This window comes from Protopterus annectens, chromosome 14.part0, assembly GCF_019279795.1.
Source record: "Protopterus annectens isolate FY-2018-M chromosome 14.part0, PAN1.0, whole genome shotgun sequence".
NCBI classification, from domain to species: Eukaryota; Metazoa; Chordata; order Ceratodontiformes; family Protopteridae; genus Protopterus; species Protopterus annectens.
In genome coordinates, this window is record NC_056748.1 from 126,029,520 (window position 1) to 126,050,474 (window position 20,955).

The following is a 20,955-nucleotide window of genomic DNA, read 5'->3' on the forward strand; positions in this document are numbered from 1 at the left end:
GCAACTGGTCATCTTTAAAACACCTGCAACTAGATGAAGCAGTGGCACACTTCAACTCCAAGTTCCTTGAAATCTTGGATTTCCATGCCCCCTTTCGTACTACAAGGAGCACTACCAAAACTGCACCTTGGCTTACAAAGGAAACTAAGCAAAAGATTCTACTAAGAAACAAATTTTGGGCCAAATGGCGTTCCTCTAAAACCCCAGCAGATCACCTAAAATTTAAACAACTTAGAAACTTAACTAAAGCATCTATACTTCTGGACAAAAAAAACTTCTTCCTTCAGCTTCAACACTCCAACCAACAAAGTCCACAAAAATTCTGGTCAGGAATCAATAAATTACTACATCCCAGCAATTCTAAAACACCAACCCCCTCTGGAATCAGCACCAATACTCCAAAACTAATTGCTGATTCCTTCAATACTTTCTTCACTGAAGCTATCCAGTCACTTGCTAACTCTCTACCTCCTGTATCCTCTAATCTTTCTTCAACCTTAAAGAACCCACCACCCACTTTCCAACTCCAACCTGTGCCTACATCCTTTATCTGTACTCTCCTTCAAAAGCTTAAACCCTCTACCCCCTCTGCCGACCTCTTACCTGCTAAGTATCTTCAAATAGCAGCAAAATCTTTTGCTTATCCTATCTCTATCCTAATTAATAGAACCATCACTGAAGGCACCATCCCATCCATCTGGAAAATCTCACATGTAATTCCCCTACACAAAGGTGGTAACTCAACAGAACTTTCTAACTACCGTCCAATTGCCCTACTCTCTCCCATAGCTAAAATCTTGGAAAAGTGCATCCATCGTCAACTGCTAGACCATCTCCTCCAAAATAACCTTTTGGCTAACTCGCAACATGGCTTTCAACCTTACCACAGCACCACTACAGCCCTCCTATCATTCTCTGACCATATTAACAAGAAAGGTAACCATAACACCCTGTCCTCTGCTATCTTCATAGATCTTTCAAAAGCATTTGATATGGTTAACCATCACCTTCTACTGAATATACTTAAGTCCCTTTCACTTGATAGTCAAGCTGTACAGTGGTTCAAGCCCTACCTACACAACAGGCAACAGGCATTACTCTGGAACAATACTCTATCTTCCCACCTTCCTGTCTCTCTTGGTGTACCCCAAGGTTCTATTCTGGGCCCTCTTCTATTCTCTATCTTTATAAATGATCTGTCTACTAGCATCCCACACGCTGTATCCATTCAATATGCAGATGACTCTATCTTAATTTCCTCAGCTACTGAATCATCTGAACTACAGTCACTCACCCAAAAGGTCTTTGAATTTGTCGATGATTGTTTTTTACAGCGTTGCTTCCTCCTTAACCCTAAAAAGACTAAACTTCTACTGTTTACTCCCACACTCAAGTCACCCCCACTTTACTTCACAATTAAATCTAAAAATAATACAGTTATATCCCCTGACACTTCCACTAAACTCTTGGGAGTGACAATTGACCACAGCCTTAACTTTGATACTCATATTAACACCACAATAAAATCAGTTAACCGAAAACTAGGCTTCCTCTATAGAATTAAACCTTTCCTTACTCCCATAGCAAGAACTTCTATTGCCCACACCCATCTCATCTCAACACTCTTTTATGCATCTCCTATATATACTAACCTATCAAAAAGCAACCTCAACAAGCTATCAATAGCCTACAACAACATTGCCAGATTTGCTATAGGCTCTCCTGTTAGATCCCACCACTGCCAAAATCTGAAACATCTGGGTTGGCTGGAACTACAGAACCATATTCTACTTCACCAACTAACTATTACCCACAAAACCCTGTATCATCCAAGCAACACACCAATCCTCAAAAGTCTAATCTGTCCATATAAAAATCTTACAAACCTATGCTCTGCAAACACATTACTCATCTCTACTCATAAATCTAACAACAAAGCAGGAGAATCCCTCTTCACTAACACTGTAGGCAAAAGCTGGAACCTACTTCCTGTTGAACTTACATCTCTTTCTTCAACTTCACTATTTAAAAAGAAACTTAAATCATATCTTACAGCTCACTGGCTATGTTCCTGTACTAACCTTGACTAATCATCTCCCACTGTTAGTCTTGCCCAACATCTTCTTTTTTTTATGCATCTCTCTCTTTCTGTTACTTTAAATCCACCTTTCTGTTACTTTAAATCCACTACCATTTAGGCTGACTTACTGTAACCAGGAACAACTGAATTGGCAATCTTACTGTCTCATCAACAACTTACTACCCTACACCTAATTCTTCCAATCCCATTTTTAACTAATTTGTTCTCTTATTCCTGCTCATCACTTTGCTTTGTGTGTCTTCCACTTACTTCTAAATCCTTCTTCTCAAAGTAAAAAAAAAAAAAATTTTTTTTTTTTTTTATATGTTTTGTTACCTTAGAACACATGTAATCATCTCATAATATTCTTGTAATTAATGTTTTAATGTACTGTTTCTGTTAGTTTTCTATGTGGAGCTTTTCTCCCCGGGACTCTACTGAAAATGGACATATATCCAGCTAGACTAGCCCGGTCAACAAATGTAAAATAAAATAAAATAAATAAATAAATTCAAAAATGAACTGTGCTTTCTATAAATAACACAATTCACAGACGTGTAGATTTTCTTGAAGGTTGTAAGGTTGTCTGACTATATATACACATATATATATATATATATATATATATATATATATATATATATATATATATATACACACACACACACACACGTGTATGTATATACACATACATGTCTCTCTCTCGCTCTTTCTCTCTCTCTTTCTGTATATATATATATATATATATATATATATATATATATATATATATATATATAAACAAATATATTTATAAAAATATATCTATAAAAAAAAAAAAAATATATATATATATATATATATATATATATATATATATATATATATAGTATATTCTGACAACATAATTTTGTGTTTTGATTTGATGTTTTCCATTTTTCAGCATCTTGCACCTACTGGATATGATTTCTTCTGACAAGTATCAGGAATTTAATGACTTTTGGCTTTGATTTCTTGCCATGAATCTAATTACATAATCTTATTCTTAAACAAGATACATTGAAATGTGATCACACCAGATAATTTCAGGTATTCTTCAATATAAACAGCTTGTATACAAGATGTTTTTTACCTAGGTGTGATAACGTAAGTTATTCCTCTATTACTCTACAACAAAAATAAAGAAAATGCTGTTATTATACTTACGAGACACAGTGTGCAGCAGTCAAAACCCAGCATTTCTCAATTAAGGTTCCACCACAAAAATGTGTAGAACTCAGATCACCGTTTTTGGCCTTGAGAGATGCTTGCCAAGGGTGTTTCCCCGCAGTAGATTTAGAGCCACCATAAATTCTCAAAAAATTACTGATACTCTCTGGTTTCCCACATGTGGATGTTGCTTCTCCTGGTTTTGGCATAACTGGACTTATTGGTACTACTGGTCCCACAACTGATGGCTCAGATCCTGAAAATGATAAGAAAAATAATGCAGTGCATTTTAATAATAATTGTTCTTTTTAATAAATAATGCAAATATAAACATCCTACAAATTTTCATTTTTTTCTTGAATACTTAAAACAGAGTTTACAATAGAGTGTTTTCTAAGAAAATTTTGGAATGAGAACATGAACAAATTGTTTCATCTTCAGAAAAAATTACTTGCATAAAAATTTTCCAACAGAATTAAAACAAATTAGTACTTTACAGGTATTTCCTGTATTCAGAATCACAGTACTATGATATAGGTATCGTAGGAATCATTGGAGTTTCAAGGTAATTCATCATTTGATTTTTACCTTATCAATACACATTCTTATGCTTTATGTCCCTCTTAAGAAGGGCAAGGCCTTTCAGTCCTGGAGTAAACTTGCAGGTACCCATCCAATCATCTAAGCTGAAAGAAGCTAGTGTGTCACATTGCTTTACTTGGAGGGGCTGTCTGTTCCATGGTTGAGGTTGTTTTGGGGTGATAAATCTAGCTCTCTGGTATGTTTTATTTATTTGCTGGTACAGATTTAAGTCCTTCTCTGGTGTTAGTGGATTGGTTTGGCTTGCACACTTGGAGGTCATCAGGGACTTCAAGGTCTCTAATGGTCTGCAATGTGAGATATTGAGCACTGCTCATGAGTCTATAAGAAACAGTGTTTCCAGACACTGTTAGTAGCTCAGGGTATTTAAGCCAGTAAGCTTCTTTATTAAAACCTCTCCGACCTTTCCAGCTGTCTGATGTATTTGTTGAGGTACATCCTAAATGGAGGGTTGTAGTTAAAAACTGGTTTGATTAAGGCTGTATACAGAGGGAAGATGATTCTTTTGACCCAGATGATATCCAGGTTCCAAGATCACAAACTACATTATCATTTGGGAGAGGGGAGTATTTGCTATACTGCATGTAGATGAGTAGAGTTTACCAAGTGATAAAATACAGCACTTTCTTTCATTTAATTTTAGTCTATCTGTACACCAGCTGTTTATGAAGGTTAGCACTTGCTGTAAGAAATAATTATTAAAGGTTGATTTGACAAAAATGCCCAATGTGCAGTCATCTACAAACGTAGTTAACCAATGGTCTTGGAATGTGGTCTGGAGGTCAAAAAGGAGGAACAGTAGCGTATCAAGGGTGGAGAGAAGATGGCAATCACCGTGGGTGCAGAGCATGAGAGGACATGGTGTTGAGTGCTGAAATGCCTGTACAGAAGCAATTTTTTTTTTTTGGTCTTCACTCAAGGAGCTGAGAAGGGAGTGTTAAGGCTGTTGTGGAAACTGATGCACCAATCAGCTTCTTAAAGTCAGATAAACTGCTTTTTATTTATGTATTTATTTATTTAGCTCTTCTATTGAAGAGCTTATGGGGGTGTGGCTTTGACTGTAAGGAAATTGAAAGAACCAACAGTCTCAGCCAAAAGTCCTGTTACTATATTTATTTATTTATTTAGTTATTTTGCATTTTATTGAAGAGCTAAAGGGGGAGTTGATTTCTCTGTAAGGAAGCCGATAAATTAGTCAGCTTCCTACACCCACAGCCCAGCCAAAGATTTTTTTCCACATGCTTTTGGAGGGGATTGTTGCTGGTTTAAACATGAGATATAGCATTTAGAACTACATACATGTTGATTTTAAAATTGGAAGCATATTGTTTAATTGGAGTGCCTCAGTAAAATATAAATATATTTGCATTTGTTGAAATATGATACGATAGTCAAATAATACAATGCAAAACATCATAACTTCAAGTGTATTTGAATATGGAGTTCATTGCATTGTGTCCAGAGGTAACTGCAGCAGAAATGTCTGACAGCATGAGTTATTATTTGGTAGATACAACCCTGTAGAATGGAGGATGGAGGACCCTACATACGACTGATGCAGTGCTGAGATGGATGTTAGTTATATTTCGTATGACCTTCATACTATGATTTGAGAAGGCCCTTGCTTATGATGCTTTGATCATGACATATTAGTGCTCCTTCCAAGGGAACTCATTGTTATACAACTGGGGCTTGAGACCACACTGCCTGTGGTGATGTAATCATGTGATGTCATGACTTTACCTAATGATGCAACAGACCTAAATGAGAAAGGTAATCATAAATGCCTCTTAGTAGTCGTGCAATGCCAATGTCAGTAGCAAATGGGTTGCCTACAGTTCACTAGACATTCGGGTGGTCATTTGTTTCATAAATGTTTAGACAATACATCAAAACATCCTTCAAAGTTCAGCTATATCCATACCTTGGGTGAGTGAATGTTAAATACAGTCATGCATTTTATATTAATTTATCACCCTTTATTAATTCTTTTTTTTGTTTTACTTTTAGTTTTTTTTTTCTTTTGTTAAGATAAAGCCTTGTTTTGCACATATCCTTTTACTATGCTGCCATTAACATTTACTATAGCAGGGTAGTTTTATTTTGTAGTTAGCATGCTTTGCAACATTATTTTAAATAAGTAAATGGGTCTGTGGGGGCACAGTGAGACAATAGTTAGCTTTTCTGCCTTGCAGCTGGTTCCTTACTGGGGTGCCATCTGCGTGGAATTTGGCCAATCCTATTTGTGACTGCACAGGTTTTCAGTGGGGTCTCTGCTTTCCACCTACATCCAAAAGACATGATATTTGGTGAAATGCAGCCGTCAAAATGTATCCTGTGATAAACTAATAGCTCATCCATGGTTAGTTTTCTATCTTATACTCACTACTGTTATAAGATAAGAGCCAACTGTCTTCTAACCCTGAATAGGAAAACAGATGAATGAATAAATTTATTTGTGGAGACATAACTGCCAGTTTTGTGGTAAATTCTTCCTTTTGTGTCTTGTTTTATGTTAGTGTTTATTTATATTTGCCCTATTTGCTTGCTTATTTACTTAGTTTTCATTTGTTAGTTGGGAAAGTGGACTAGTCCACGCACCCTTATTAGCGACTCAGACACAATCCAGGCCACAAGGTCAAGTATAATACATGTCTTACCATTGAGCCACCTTTCTTTCCACCTGAGACAGAGATGTTATCACTGAGCCACCGCACTGTCCAATAAATAACTGCAAAAGTTATTTGCCAGTTAACTTACACAGAGGTCTGCTTATACATGCTGTGAGAAAATTTTATGTCCTGTTGTCAAGCATACATGTCCCATTGTAGCAATGTACTTCCAACAACCTAACATTACAAGCTTGATTTTTGTGTAATTTGTTTTTTATTTTTTTAGACTTGTAAATCTCTCTATATAGTTCACGTTTATTTTGCTTCTTAATGACTAAGCACTTTTAGAAAGATAAAATGGTAAACAAGAGAAAAAAATAAGTAAAGAAGGAATATAGAAAGGGACAAACCACAAATACCAGGTCAAAAATGTAAGATTTTAGTAAATGCATGGTTACTGATATGCAAAAGAGCATGCCACTGATGTGTCCAGCCAGACAATAGAAACCATGAGCAGTCCAATGTTTGATAAACAAAGAGGTCAGGCAGGGCAGTACCAGCAGGTCTATGGCTTCATATTGAATGCTTATTTGACTGAGTCACAAATCAATGAACATTAACTGATGGGAAAATCATTTGACCGAAAAATCATACCATAAAAATACAAAGCTCCCCACACCCCCTTACTTATATATATATTAACTCAATGGTTACAGAAGAACTGAGAAAATAAAAAAAATACCTCACATAGTCAATCAGAGCTAGAGCACAAAAACAAACATCTATTGATCTGGGGTCCAACATGATGGTGGTCATTAATTGTATAGATACTCTTCTAGAGTCACTGCCCTAATAACTCCTAGGATCAGAAATAATAACATCACATATGGTCTACTGGCTTCTACACTTTTCTATTAATTGCGATTCAATCAAGTATTTTCCATTGAAAACAGTTTTCAGTTAAATGAGTTTGACCATTTTTGATTCAGTTAAATGACCATGCAATCAAATGCCAAAGATAAATAAAATATTAGCAATTCTTGAAAGTAAAGGAGACCCAAGTTGTGAAGGGCTAAATAAACCAGACTGAGAGTTTTGTAGGTGATGGTAGCTTCAACAGGTAAGCAGTACAGTCTCTAACACTGGACTAATGTGGTTATATCTAGCTATCCCAGCAAATAGCCAGGCAGTACAGTTCTGCACTGGTTGAAGTTGGTCAAGTCTGACGTCTGATAGACCTAGCTAAAGGGCACTGCAGAAATAAAGAAAACAAAGCATGCATGATTGTAGGTAAGTCAACACAAGGGCACTGCAGAAATAAAGAAAACAAAGCATGCATGATTGTGGGTAAGTCAACACAAGGACACTGCAGAAATAAAGAAAACAAAGCATGCATGATCGTGAGTAAGTCAACACAAGGGCACTGCAGAAATAAAGAAAACAAAGCATGCATGATTGTGGGTAAGTCAACACAAGGGCACTGCAGAAATAAAGGAAACAAAGCATGCATGATTGTGGGTAAGTCAACACAAGGGCACTGCAGAAATAAAGAAAACAAAGCATGCATGATCGTGGGTAAGCCAACACAAGGAATAAGATGCTTAATCAATGACATATTCCTCATATGGTAAGATGGTATGCGCTGCCTTTCAGACATATGAAGTGTGAATGGAGGTCTGTATAATTGAATACTGTCATTATTTTAAGAGTATAAGACTGGTTTCTAAACTGTTGAAGAGTGGTGGCAGTTGTCAATAATCACGCCTACATGCCATACCTTGGAAATAAATTCCAGATTGTGATCAGTATAATTCATAACTGAAAACAGAAGTGGAGCTGGGGAATTATGCATGATGCCAGGAAAGGTCAAGGCAATCGTCTTGTCATTGATGAGCATCAATCAAGTAACAGTCATCCAGTTGTGGATGCATTCCAAGCCCAAACAATTTTGTTTGGAGCTGCCATAGAATCTTGTGGGAAACAGAGATATAACTTCATATCATCAACAGAAGATTGGAATTGTATACCTCTTCTTCAGATAATGTCCCCTAATGGGGGCATTTACGCTGCAGATAACAAAGAACTTAGAATGGAATCCTGAACCACATGTAACTACAGACACAATTAGCTGAGTAAGACCAGTAAGGTATGACAAAAACCACTGTCATAGAACATTCAAGATACCACAATAATGGGTGAACTGCTCAAACAGGAACTCATAGTCTACCAGGTCAAATACAGAGGAGCGACCCAAGGTCAGGATGAAGTGCATCTTTGCTATCTCAGCACTAGAAGATCATTAACTACTCTAACAAGAGTGATTTCAGTGATTCCCTGTTGAAATGTCAGCACTGGAACTGCTGACTGCCAACACACCAAACAAAAAAAAAGACAGAAACTGAGGGAGAACAGCAAATTTCAGACATCACCCTTCTCCTCTTAACTTCTTTTTTGCAGGGGTGGCAATCTCCCCGTGCACCCCTAATGTGGGGGGCAAGCCTGTCACACCCCCATAATTTATTTATATATACAGTATGTATGTGTGTGTATGTGTGAATATATATATATATATATATATATATATATATATATATATATATATGTATATATACCCAGAGATCACCATACCTCAGAAAAAAGGGAATATTCTGAGAAATATCCACCTCAGACTTAGTATATGTAAGTCTGTTTTTTCAGCCATTCAGTCTTTGTGTTTCAAGATTTTTTCTAGTGGGTCCTGATATTTCAAATAGTTACTGATTTCAGTACTTCATGAAGTCAAAAATGCGGACTGAAATAAGTCATAGATTCCATTAATATTTCATACACTGTAGCTACCCGGTTGCCAATAGGCAACCATAATGAGGACCTTACTGACAAAAGACAGATTTGAAATAAGTCTGTAAAGATCCATGTTACTACTGTCCACCCCCTCTTTTCTGAGAATAGGAATAATCCAAACCTTGTTTAAATATGATGGAAAATCTCTTGTCTAAAGGGATATAAGGATCAGACCAAGGACATCCAGGTAAGATGTAACCAGTCTGACTGGACAGCAATCCAGTCCACAAATGGTTGACTGCATACTGAAGGCTAGAATAATGAAATCGTCATACTCAAGTGTTTCAAGTTCACACCAAGAGCAAGACTTCAAACACTGAACAGGGCTATGCAAGCACCTGTAAGTATACCAGAAGCAGCACTAAATCTAATGTAGAAAAGCGTGCAAATTAAATATATAGCAGCAGGCTTGCACTGGTCAACAGTCAGATACCTCCTGGTGGCAAAAGCAGATGGATTACCAAGTCTTGATACCAGCTGGAAGAGTGTTACAGGTGGCATCAGCTAAACTGGGGTAGTGACATAAAAACTGTGAACCCAGAAGATTAAAACTGAGCAAATTCCAATTAGAAAAATATTATGGAAACCAACTATAAAGCTTCAGGGAAAAGTAGGAATGAGGACTAAAGACCAGGCTGGGAAAACAGTATAAATAAAGCAAACTTGTACCTACTTAAAGCATAAGAGGTTTCTGGATCTAAACTAGGCTGCAACCACTGGGGCCGTTATAAGCATAACCATGCAAACCAAATGTATCACAAAGGCCATTTTGCCTTAGAGGTTATTCTGTGGGGTGCATGTTAGTTAGAGCATGATTTAATGGCTGTCTCTGTCCATCAGAGACTTGGGTGTTAGACCAGAGGTGAATTTCTGAATTCCCATCCATTGGTTCAGGTTATGCTTGAAAAGTGTTAGGGAAGGGCTCTGCTTCTCATTGATTGGAAGCCTATTCCAGAAAATGGGTATTCCCTGAGATTCATACCTGTCCCTCCAAAATATCCTATTCAAATAGCAAGGAAAATTTAAATCCATGGAATTAGTAGTTCTGATGTTGCTCATTTTGCAGATATGCAAAAGGTCCATCAGGGCAGGATCCAAGGATGCCTTGTATGCCAGGCATTAATCACCTCTTTGCAGTCTATAGGAAACAGAATACAGGGATAGAGCTTTAAGATGATCTGCACAGGGCATTGTATTTGCACCCTGTATTCTTTTTCTGAGAAACCTCTGTGGAGGTTTGTTGCATGTGCCTGGTCATATACATGTTAAAGGCAGCATTATACTTGATGAGACTTATGAGGACTGAGTATAGTGGCATGATGACTCCTTGGACCTGGATGCCATGCTATTACTTATACGTTGAGTTGCATAGAATGATTGTTTTTACTACCTTAGACACACGTTGGTTGAAAGTTAAGTTATTGTCTACATGAGTCCCCAAATTTCTGACTACTGTGTCTACTTTTAGGGGTATTTTATTGATGAGGTAGTTTCCTGCAGTGGCCATCTTCCCAAAAGGTACTATTATGTATTTTGTGGCACTGTGTTTTAAGCCATGGCTTTGGCACCAGTTATTTGTCTATGTTGCACCTTCCTGTAAAATGTTAGTATCTTGGGGGCTTCTATAATTCATCTGCACACTTGGTAAGCAACAGACCATTGGCATTGGCCTTGACTTCTGAGAAACAGATGCCAAAGAGGAGAGGACCCAGGACAGAGCCCGGGGGGGGGGGGGGCTGTACTGGTGAATGTCTGTTTATGGAGATGGTCTATTCAGTTTGATCAGAGAGTTTTTATCATTTTCAGTGTTATTCTTCCTAATTTTAACAATTACCTTTTTCTTTTGTTGTATAACTTGTTTAAATTTGGATTCCACCAGGGTGATTTGTCTTTTGAGTTAGTTCTGGGCTTACTTCTGGTAGGCACAGCCATCTTTATGCAATTATTGACACATTTATGCAGAGCTTCCATAAATAATTCTGCATAGACTGCTGAGTTATCTGGGTTTGGAGGGGCTTGAAATTTTGACAAGTTATCACTTAATAAAAAATTGTTTGCCTTAGGGTAGTTCTTAACTGTGGCAAGGTTTACTGGGGTTAACTGATTATTTTTTTAAGGAGACTGCTTTCTGGTCTGATCTTATCAGAGAGGATACAACTCTGAGGGTGCTGAGTTCTCCTATGTTTTTGAGTACCATGTCCAATACATTTGTACCTCCTGTAGGCATGTGCACTACCTTGTCCAGGGTGTTGTGTTTATAAAGTCTAGGAATCTTTGTGCCTGTAAATTTGGGGTTGTGTAGGATTCCTAGTTTATTGAGGGACAATTAAAGTCCTCCATGAGTATGGTATTTGGTTGAACAGTGACTGTCTCCAATAGGTTTAAGTTTAAGATATGGGTTTCATGGAACAGATGATGACCAGTAGGTTGGTAGGATATCGTAAGGAACTTTGTTCATGCTACTTTGGATGAGGAGACAATCCAGCACATCACCCTGTTTAACCAACTTGGAGGTCTGCTTGCTATTGATGTAGGTCGAGATACCTTCACCTTTAGTCCCCATCTATGCAGTCGGTGGTCTAAATGTGTGAAAGACACTGTAACCTTGTACTACCAGGGTATTCTCTGTGGCTTTAAACCATGATTTGGTAAATGCACAAATGTCTGCATTGTACAAGGTGTGGAGAGCTTGGAGGGACTGGTGCTTCTTTTGTAGACTCCTGGTATTGACAAGTTAAACCTTTAGATTTCCTTGGGTAGATTTTGCTTTGCTGGAAGTTTTGTCAATATGGCATTGCCTACGAAAGGCTTATAGGGAGTAACAATGTTTTTGCCAATGTTTTAAAGCTTAGGACTAACAGATGCACACTATGCTTGGCAAACCAATGTGGTTTGTTAAACATGTCCTCCCAAACTGACAAATATTATTTCCCCTGGAATCCCTAGAATGACACCAGAAACTAGACCAGTTATCAGAATCAATCATCTTCTGTTCATATTGTGCCATCATCCTTGGGGAAGATAGAATATGCTGCTCAATGATATGTATATACCGGCCTTTGACAAATAGTCTGAAAGTTCCATGATGTCTGTCTTCATATAGTCTATGTATGTGTGTCTCAGGTTATTTACACTTACAGGGACTATGACTGAGCCATACTGGTACCCGGAGTGCAATGACTTGAGTGCATGTATAACTTGGCAGATCCTGGCTCCTGATAGGCAGATGACCATTATTGTCTCCTTGTTCAACCTGATGAGTGGGATGTTAGTATGTTATACAATGGAGTCACCTATGGCTATTGTCTAGGGTAATGTATTGGCTTGCCTTAGGGAATTAGTAGCTGAGGCTCCACTTGGTGTGAATGTATGACAAGTGTTAGGTATATATGTGGTGAGTGTAGTGTGTGTGTGTGTGTGTGTGTGTGTGTGTGTGTGTGTGTGTGTGTGTGTGTGTGTGTGTGTGTGTGTGTGTGTGTGTGTGTTTCTGACAACCAGATTATTATGTGTGTTTGTACTCAAGTGTTTTGCCTCTAGAGACATTGTTTATTTACATCTCTCACATATGGTGTTTGTTTCTTCAAGAATTAAATTGTTGTCAGTAAACATTAGACAATTGTTACATTGTTTCAATATTCCCCTATCCACCAAACTGGCTGCAGAGAAATTGGTAAAGTGTATACCCATGATGTCATGTCCTTCATTCAGTGAGATACAAGGGTGTTGTGCATGAGGGGTTACTAGTCAAGTTGACTAAAGGTGCTTTGGGGCCTAGAGACTAGACTGGGCTATATAATACTAAATTCAAAAGGCAGTGCTCCTCAACGAGCAAACTAGCTGCTCAGTGCGATCCAACATGCAAATTAGTTGCCCCGCACTCAGAGTTACTGTTACAGTTAAAGCGGAAGTTTTTTAGGGAAAATTTGGTTTCTAGGTGTCTGCATCTATACAGCGCACTACTAACCACCGCTGCATGATGACGTCTATACAGCGCACTACTAACCACCGCTGCACGATGAGCACTAGTGTGCAAATGCATCAAATTTCTACAGGTACGTAAAACACAGGAAACTGACTTCTATGCCCTCTACCAATAAAACAACTACACTTGCAGTTTTCTTATGTGTTTCCCAACTCAGATAGACCAGGCCAGTGCCTACTGCCACTAGATGAAATTTCTCAATCCTCTTAATGTAAAAACTCAAAAAAGATTGCTTGAGCGTACATACTACCACAAAATAACTTTTACAAACTAGCTACACAAGGTGATTTATAGACAGACAGGCCAATAGCAAGACAGCTTGAACAAGTACTGTAATTTCACCCTTAAATGCAGATGTCTGGAAAGTACATTTATGGCAATGGCTTGCCTAGCCTCAGTGATCAGTAGGTTAGATATTTTGTATGAAACTTTAAGCAAAATGAATCCCTTCTTGACGTGGGCTTTTGTGTTTTGGTGGAATGATAAGTTTTTGTCTGATACTCCTGGGTACTCCTGTTCAGTAGTGATAGCAAGAAGACTTTATCACTAAAATCACTACATCTTTTACAAATAATATACCTAGCCCACAATCTTCTATCTTCCCTAATTCACCCTCCTCGAGCAACAAAACTTCTTAACTCCATCCTTTAACTTTCCAACCTGTTCCTAGCTCTACCATAAAAAAACTCCCACATAATTTAAAGTCATGTTCAAATGCCCCTGATGACCTTCCATCTAACTTCCTTAAGCTAACTGCCAAAAACATTGCCTACCTCATCTCCATCCTAATAAACCGTGTCAATCCAAGAATCCTATGTACCAATACTCTGGAATAAAGCCTTTATCATCCCCCTTCATAAAGGGGGAAACAATACTGAAATCTTTAACTTTTGGAAACCACAAAAATCAGATGACTACGTAATAATCCACTGCGAATACACCAATGAGTGCCCAAAAACGAGGATTCAGAATATAAATCCCACCGTATATTGACTTAGTCAAGGAATAAAATTTGGAATTATTTCATCTGCTTTATCGTATTCTCTTGCTATTTGAGCCTGTTATGGAACAAAATTTGTAGACTTTGTACTCGTACAGCAGCTGGTGGATGTTTTGAAAATACGGTGGGATTTATATTCTGAATCCTCGTTTTTGGGCACTCATTGGTGTATTCGCAGTGGATTATTACGTAATCTTTAACTTTTGGCCAATTGCCATTCTCTCCCCCATCTCAAAAATCTTAGAAAAATGCATTAATCTACAACTAGTACCCTACTTACTTGATAACCATCTGCTTACCCCCACACAACACGGTTTCAGGCCTGGACACTGCACCACCACTGCTCTACTCTCTTTCCTCGGAAGTGTCAGTTCTGCACGTGACTGGCAGTACTGTATATACCCTCCTACTTGATTTATCAATGGCCTTCAATACAATTTGACACCGCCTCCTTCTGTCTGAACTCTCTCATCTTAACATATCCACCTCCTCTATCAAGTGGTTCTCCAGTTACCTCTCCAACAGGCAGCAATCGGTCAAGTGGAAAAAACTGTACTTCCCCTTTCCTTAACACCCACACAGGAGTATGACAGGGGTCCATATTAGGCCCTCTGCTATTTAATATATTTATAAATGACTTCCACCAATGTATTCCTAATGCCATGCTCATCCAATATGCAGACAACTCTGTGATAATCTGCTCTGCTGAAACCCTCCCCATACTACATAAACTAACCCAAGAAGGCTTCCTATCAACCGAGAACTGGAGGTTAACCAATTATCTAGCACTAAATGCTTCCAAATCCAAAATTATGATATTCACCCCTTTCAGAGTATGCTACAATTGACAAGAACTTTGTCTCCATAACTAGCCAAAACAGGACCCCTATAAAAATCGTATCCCATACAAAGCTACTAGGTGTCAGTATAGATGAGCTTAAATTTGACATGCATCCCCAAACAAATATAAAGAAAAAACACCAAAAACTAGGCTTACTGTACCATCACAACCACTTCCTTACTCCCTCAACCAGACATGTCCTTTCTACCCCCTACCTCATACCCTCCCTCTTGTATTGTGATCCCCCCTTTACTAATCTCCAACCCAGTCTAAGGACTAAACTAGCATCCTGCTATAACAAAATCTCAAAGTTTGCCACTGCTGCCAAATCTGGCCACTGTAATGCCCTTCGCACACTAAATTGGCTTGAATTACCCCATTATCTCTCCTACAAACAACTTTTTTATGCACATAAATTTATCTTTAAACCCTTTCTCTGCCCTTCTCTTGATGCCTCCCTCCAATTACATCAACCAGATTGACTGAAGTTCTGTAATACTGAAGTTAGGGATGTTACTTCATTTTCTACAAGTGACAAAGTCCATCAATGCATTTTTATATATTGATGGACAGCTTATTTTTACAAAGCAATTTCCATATAGCTTCAAAATCCTTCTGAAGTTCATTGTCTGCAACTGAACCTACATTGGTCTCTGTTCTTATGTTCTCATTTCTTCATCTGTCCCACACACAGTGTGCTTCCTACCACCCATCTCAGGCACTTCATCTTCATCACCTCTAGGTTCGTCAACTGCTTTGCCTTTACTGCCCAGGTTTCTATACCATACAGTTGTACTAGTCGCACCACTGTTTTGAATACTTTACCTTTCAGCTTCTTTGGCATTATTCTGTCACATACTACCCCTGACTCTCTGTGCTAATTGGCTGCAGACCCTATGATTCTAGCTTAGATGATGATGATGATGATGATGATGATGATGATGATGATGATGATGATTGGATGGCACAGTAGTGCAGCTGTAGCACTGTCACCTCACAGCAAGAGGTTCTCCAGTTCGTTTCTCGACTGGAGTGCCTTCTATGTGGAGTCTGCATGTCTTTCCTGCATTCATGTGTGTTTTCCCGGGTACTCCAGTTTTCCTCCCATGTTACAAAGGCATGTGCCTGGAGTGTTTCATCCCAGGTCTCCACTAAAAATTGGCTTTGTTCCAAGTTGGACTTTCCCAGTAAACAAATGTTAAATAAATAAATGATGATGAGTAACAACGATATCTGAAAAGAGTCAGGGCTACTAAGGAGAAGAATTCAGTGTAAGGGCACTTCTAATGGTAATTAGGTGTGTGTTATAAGGAAGTGATGTCATCAACAGGTGGAAATGGAGGTAAGGTATAGAGTGAAGCAGAGCTGAGTGTAGTGAGCCCAAACTGGGTCTATATTAAAACCACGAAAGCTCACAAATGTGAATACAAATACATCGACACATAAACGCTGAAGTACAACAAGAGTGAAATACGTAATCAGCAAAATTTACAACACTGAATGTATTTCATAAAACAACAGTGCCATACAGGTAAGGAAAACCTAACTAAACAAACTTTAATAAACACACTTTTGCAGGGGGCAAGCCCCCCTGCACTCCCCCCTACTTTAATATACCAACTCCGAGATCGCACTACAGTGGAGAAAAGGATATATTTCCTCATCCCCACGATCACCCTGCTGGCCAAGGAAATATGTTCGGCATTCTGATTTTCACCGATTACATATTTCGCTCTTGTTGTACTTCGACGTTTATGTGTTGATGTACTTGTATTCTCATTTGTAAGCTTTCGTGGTTTTAATATAGACCCACCCAAACCTTGTCTAGCATGGGAAGAATCTGTCAGGAGAGGCAAAAGATAAGTAAAATGTTTTATCTGGCAAGGAAACAACAATAGCACTGGCAGAGTTAAAAGCTAATAGGAAAAATTTGGAAGAATTTTAAGAAGTAAGAGTGGGAAGATTATAAAGACAGTTCATATGCGCCATTTTGAGTCTTTGCTACATTATGTGTTTGATATGAGCTACCTTATCTGAAGACTTGTAGTGACTATATTAACAGGGATAAAATAACCGGCAATGGGATCTTTATAAAAGGGTAGGAGCAAATTATATATAAAAAAATGGAAATTGGAACAATACATGCAGACAAAGAATGAGGTTTAAAAGAAGGCATGATTTGAATGAGCTATGTAATGTTTGACTGACAGTGGCTGGATATATTATAAATGATGTATAACGTTTGTAACTAAAATTATGTCAATATTATTTGTTTTCATTTATATATAAATGTATGATTGCTATGTCATAAAAGATAATTTAATAAAGATCCTTCTTGTTTAATAAACAATTTTCATTTGTTCAAGTAAACTTTCTTGCATAATACATTTTTTATTCATCTGTTAACCAGGTAACATGCTAGGCACAAGCCTCATTTCAGAGGAGTCCCACAAGCACATTCTGGTTAAGTGACTTATTCAGAGTCACTCAGTAAGCAAATTATGTCTGAGGGAATCAAACCATAAACTAAAAGGTGAAGAAGCAAACCCTGGACTAAAGGATGAAGCTCATTAGCAGCTCTTAGCCTTAATTATTTTCTTGATTGTTTATGTCATTGCTTATTGCTTTCTGTAAGTGCATGTTCTTGCTTTAGGTGTTCTTGTACTACCATATACTATTTTATAAGTATTGGACAGAGGTTGGCTATAGAGCAAAAGTCATTTGTAGAGACTGGGGGAGGACTTTTACCCAGGAGAATGGCCATGGTATGTTTAAAGCCATAATGGAGGATTTTTGCTGTATGTAACTGATTGAAAATCTGTGACAGAGGCTTACTGAGGGTATGGTTAGCTAATTTCAGAACGTTGGGTAGCAAACTGTGAAACTTGGGGCTGTAGAAATTTTCAAGGAGTTTTTGTATCTCTTGTAAGGTAACGCCCATGAAATAGAATTGGGGAAAATCAACAAATCGTGTGAAATGGTGACGATTGGAAAAAAAGTTGGGTTAGAAAAAAATCAGGTTAGTAGGTAGTAGGGGACTGCTGATATTCTGACTTAGTTGATAAATTATATCCTTGCGAACAGTACTATAACTACCTGCTTTTGGGAAAACCTTGAAAGTGTCAAGTTATATTATTGCCTTCCAAGATTGTTTTCTTATCCAAGATAAGTTGTTTGTAATTGCATGGCATATTCAGTTTTGGCGCAACTGATTTTCAGCCTAGTTTCCTTTTTTAAATGTTAGTACATGTTGAATTTGTGTGTACAGGATGGCTACTTTTTTCCATTTTGCCTAGGCTTCATCTCTGTTGTGTATTAGTTGTTTAATATCAGGGGTAAATCAAATGGAGAATCTGTCCTGAACTCTTATTCTTTTTTTAGGGAATAATTTATCCTGAATGGGATAGAAAAGGTTGTAAAAAACGAAAAGGGCTGTTATAGGATCACTGCAGTGAAAGAAGGAAATCTGGTCCAATTGTGGTTCTACAGAGAGAGCATCTGAATCAGAATCAGGGATTACTCTAGTTGTCAAAATTATGGGTTTAGGTTTATGACATTTAAATGACCAGACGTACTGATCACTTAAGGAATTTGAAAGTATCTGTAGCTGTTTCAATTTATCTGGTATGTTGGTTATACCCATATCAAGGTATATTGATTACATCCACATCAAGTAAAAAAGATTTTTTTAGAGTTAAAGTTGGGTCTAATGCCATTTGAGATTAACTGTGATAGTTTATGTACTGTAGCCAGCCTATTTAAATTTAAGTTAAGATTACCTATTTCAATGAGTTTGTGATGTCTTGCAATGTCCAGAGTCTTGCTTTATATAGCCTTGGTCAAGGAAATAGATGATGAAGGTGGAATATACATTAATGGTAAATATACTTTTGTGCGACCACCCAGGAAAATTTGTACAAGTAAGCAGTCTGACTCATTGTCTAAGGCTGCCTTGCTGCTGTGCAGCATTAATGGAGACAGGTTTTCCTCCTTCTGTACAAGCAGAAGTGTACCTCCTCCATGCCTAGTATCTGGTCTGTTGTCAGCAAATATTGCATGTTTGTTAAGGAACTGTGTGAGTCAGCAGTATTGCTATAGACTTAGTCATACCTGGAATAATAATGAAAACATAAATGTGACAAGATTAGGAATATCCAAATGTGACAAGATTAGGAATATCCAAATGTGACAAGAGTAGGAATATCCAAATGTGACAAGAGTGGGAATATCCTGTGTTAACTTATGGTCACTTTTAATTATGTCATCATTATCATCAACCCCCTTTTTCAGATTTTCTATATGGGGTCTAGGTATTCAATTGTCACTGCCTCTCTTAATTCAGTACCACTTTCCTACCTTCTTACAACTGTCATGCTTGACTGTTATTGGTCTTCTCACACACAATTCATCCATCTGCTTGCCTTCTTCCTGTCTGTCCTAAATGTTCTTCACCAGATTCTCTTCTGCTTTCCTGCACATGTGCCCAAAATATGGTAATCTGTTATCTTTGACCTTTTCCACAATTGAAGCTACTTGCACTTCTACTGCACACCACTGTTTTGTACACCTTACTTTTCAGCGTCTTTGACATTCTTCTGTCACACACTACCCAAAAACTCTGTGATAGTCGACTGCAGTCCCCCTGATTCTAGTGTAGGTGATGATGATGATGAGTAATAATTACACTTGAAGAGAGTCAGAGGTACTGAGGAGAACAATCCAATATATGTAAGTATAAAGGAAGTGATGTCAGAAATAGGTGGGAATGGGGGTAGGGTAGGGGATGTAAGTATAAAGGAAGTGAAGTCATGACTAGGTGGAAACGGGGGTAGGGGATGGGAGTAAAACAGAGAGGAGTATAGTGGGCCCAAACCTTGTCTAGTGTGAACAGAATTTATCCAAAGCAGCAAAAGGTAAGTAAATTGTTTAAATAAACAAGAAAAAAAACAATAGCAATGGTAGAGTTAAAAGTTAATAGGAAACAGATGGGGGAATTTTTAGTATGAAGATAATATCAAGCAAGAGAAAGTTCATATATGTCATTTCTGGGCTTTGCTACATTATGTGCTTGGTACATGCTACTTTATGCTGAGGATGAAAAATTTATGTTCTGAGCTTTTGAATTTTCACATGTTCAAGTATACTTTCTTGCATAATAGATTTTTTATTCATTTGTTAACCAGGTACACTCACTGGCACAAGCCTCTTTTCAAAGGTGACCCACAAGTACATTCTGATTAAGTAACTTGTTCAGAGTCATGCAGTAAGCAAATTAAGGGTGAGAGAATCAAACTTTAGACTAAAGGATGAAGAATCAAACTTTGGAGTAATGGATGAAGCTCAGTACCAGTTCATAGCCTTTAGTGCATTTTCTTCCTTTACTTCTTCTTGTGTGTATCTGCATTTGATTGGCTACCTCTGCCAAGGAAGGCCAGAGCCTCTATGAAGTCTTTCTCCTGGACTTTTTTCCCATCCTTCTCCATCAGTAACCCAGTCTCTGTGCATCTCCTGCTTACTTTCAAGTGTTTGTGCTACTAAAACTGACTGCCCCCACTGCTTACGGGGAATGCTTCACTGCCAAATGTTATTCACATGTAAATAGTTGCATAGATGCGTCTGTCCCCCTTAGAAATAAATACAATGTCAGATTCAAAAATAAACTCGTGGGATGGAACCCAATATAAATAGGCTCTACAATAAAAGAAAAAAAAACTCATTGCATTCAAAAATAAATGTAACTTCCTAGATGCCAATCATGCATAGATCTCCCCCAAAAGCCTCCTTATACTAAACCTGCACCCCAATTTGGTA

The 20,955-nt window shown here is 37.9% G+C and overlaps 1 protein-coding gene across 2 annotated transcripts in view; it reads right to left on the minus strand.

The window, feature by feature from the left end:
* Positions 1-20,955, minus strand: part of HABP2 (hyaluronan binding protein 2) — a 677,235-nt gene that overhangs the window by 248,869 nt on the left and 407,411 nt on the right. For both annotated transcript variants that reach the window (XM_044055834.1, XM_044055835.1), the window contains exon 9: positions 3,266-3,524. In XM_044055834.1, coding sequence (XP_043911769.1) covers positions 3,266-3,524 — 259 coding nt within the window. The remainder of the gene's footprint in view (positions 1-3,265; positions 3,525-20,955) is intronic.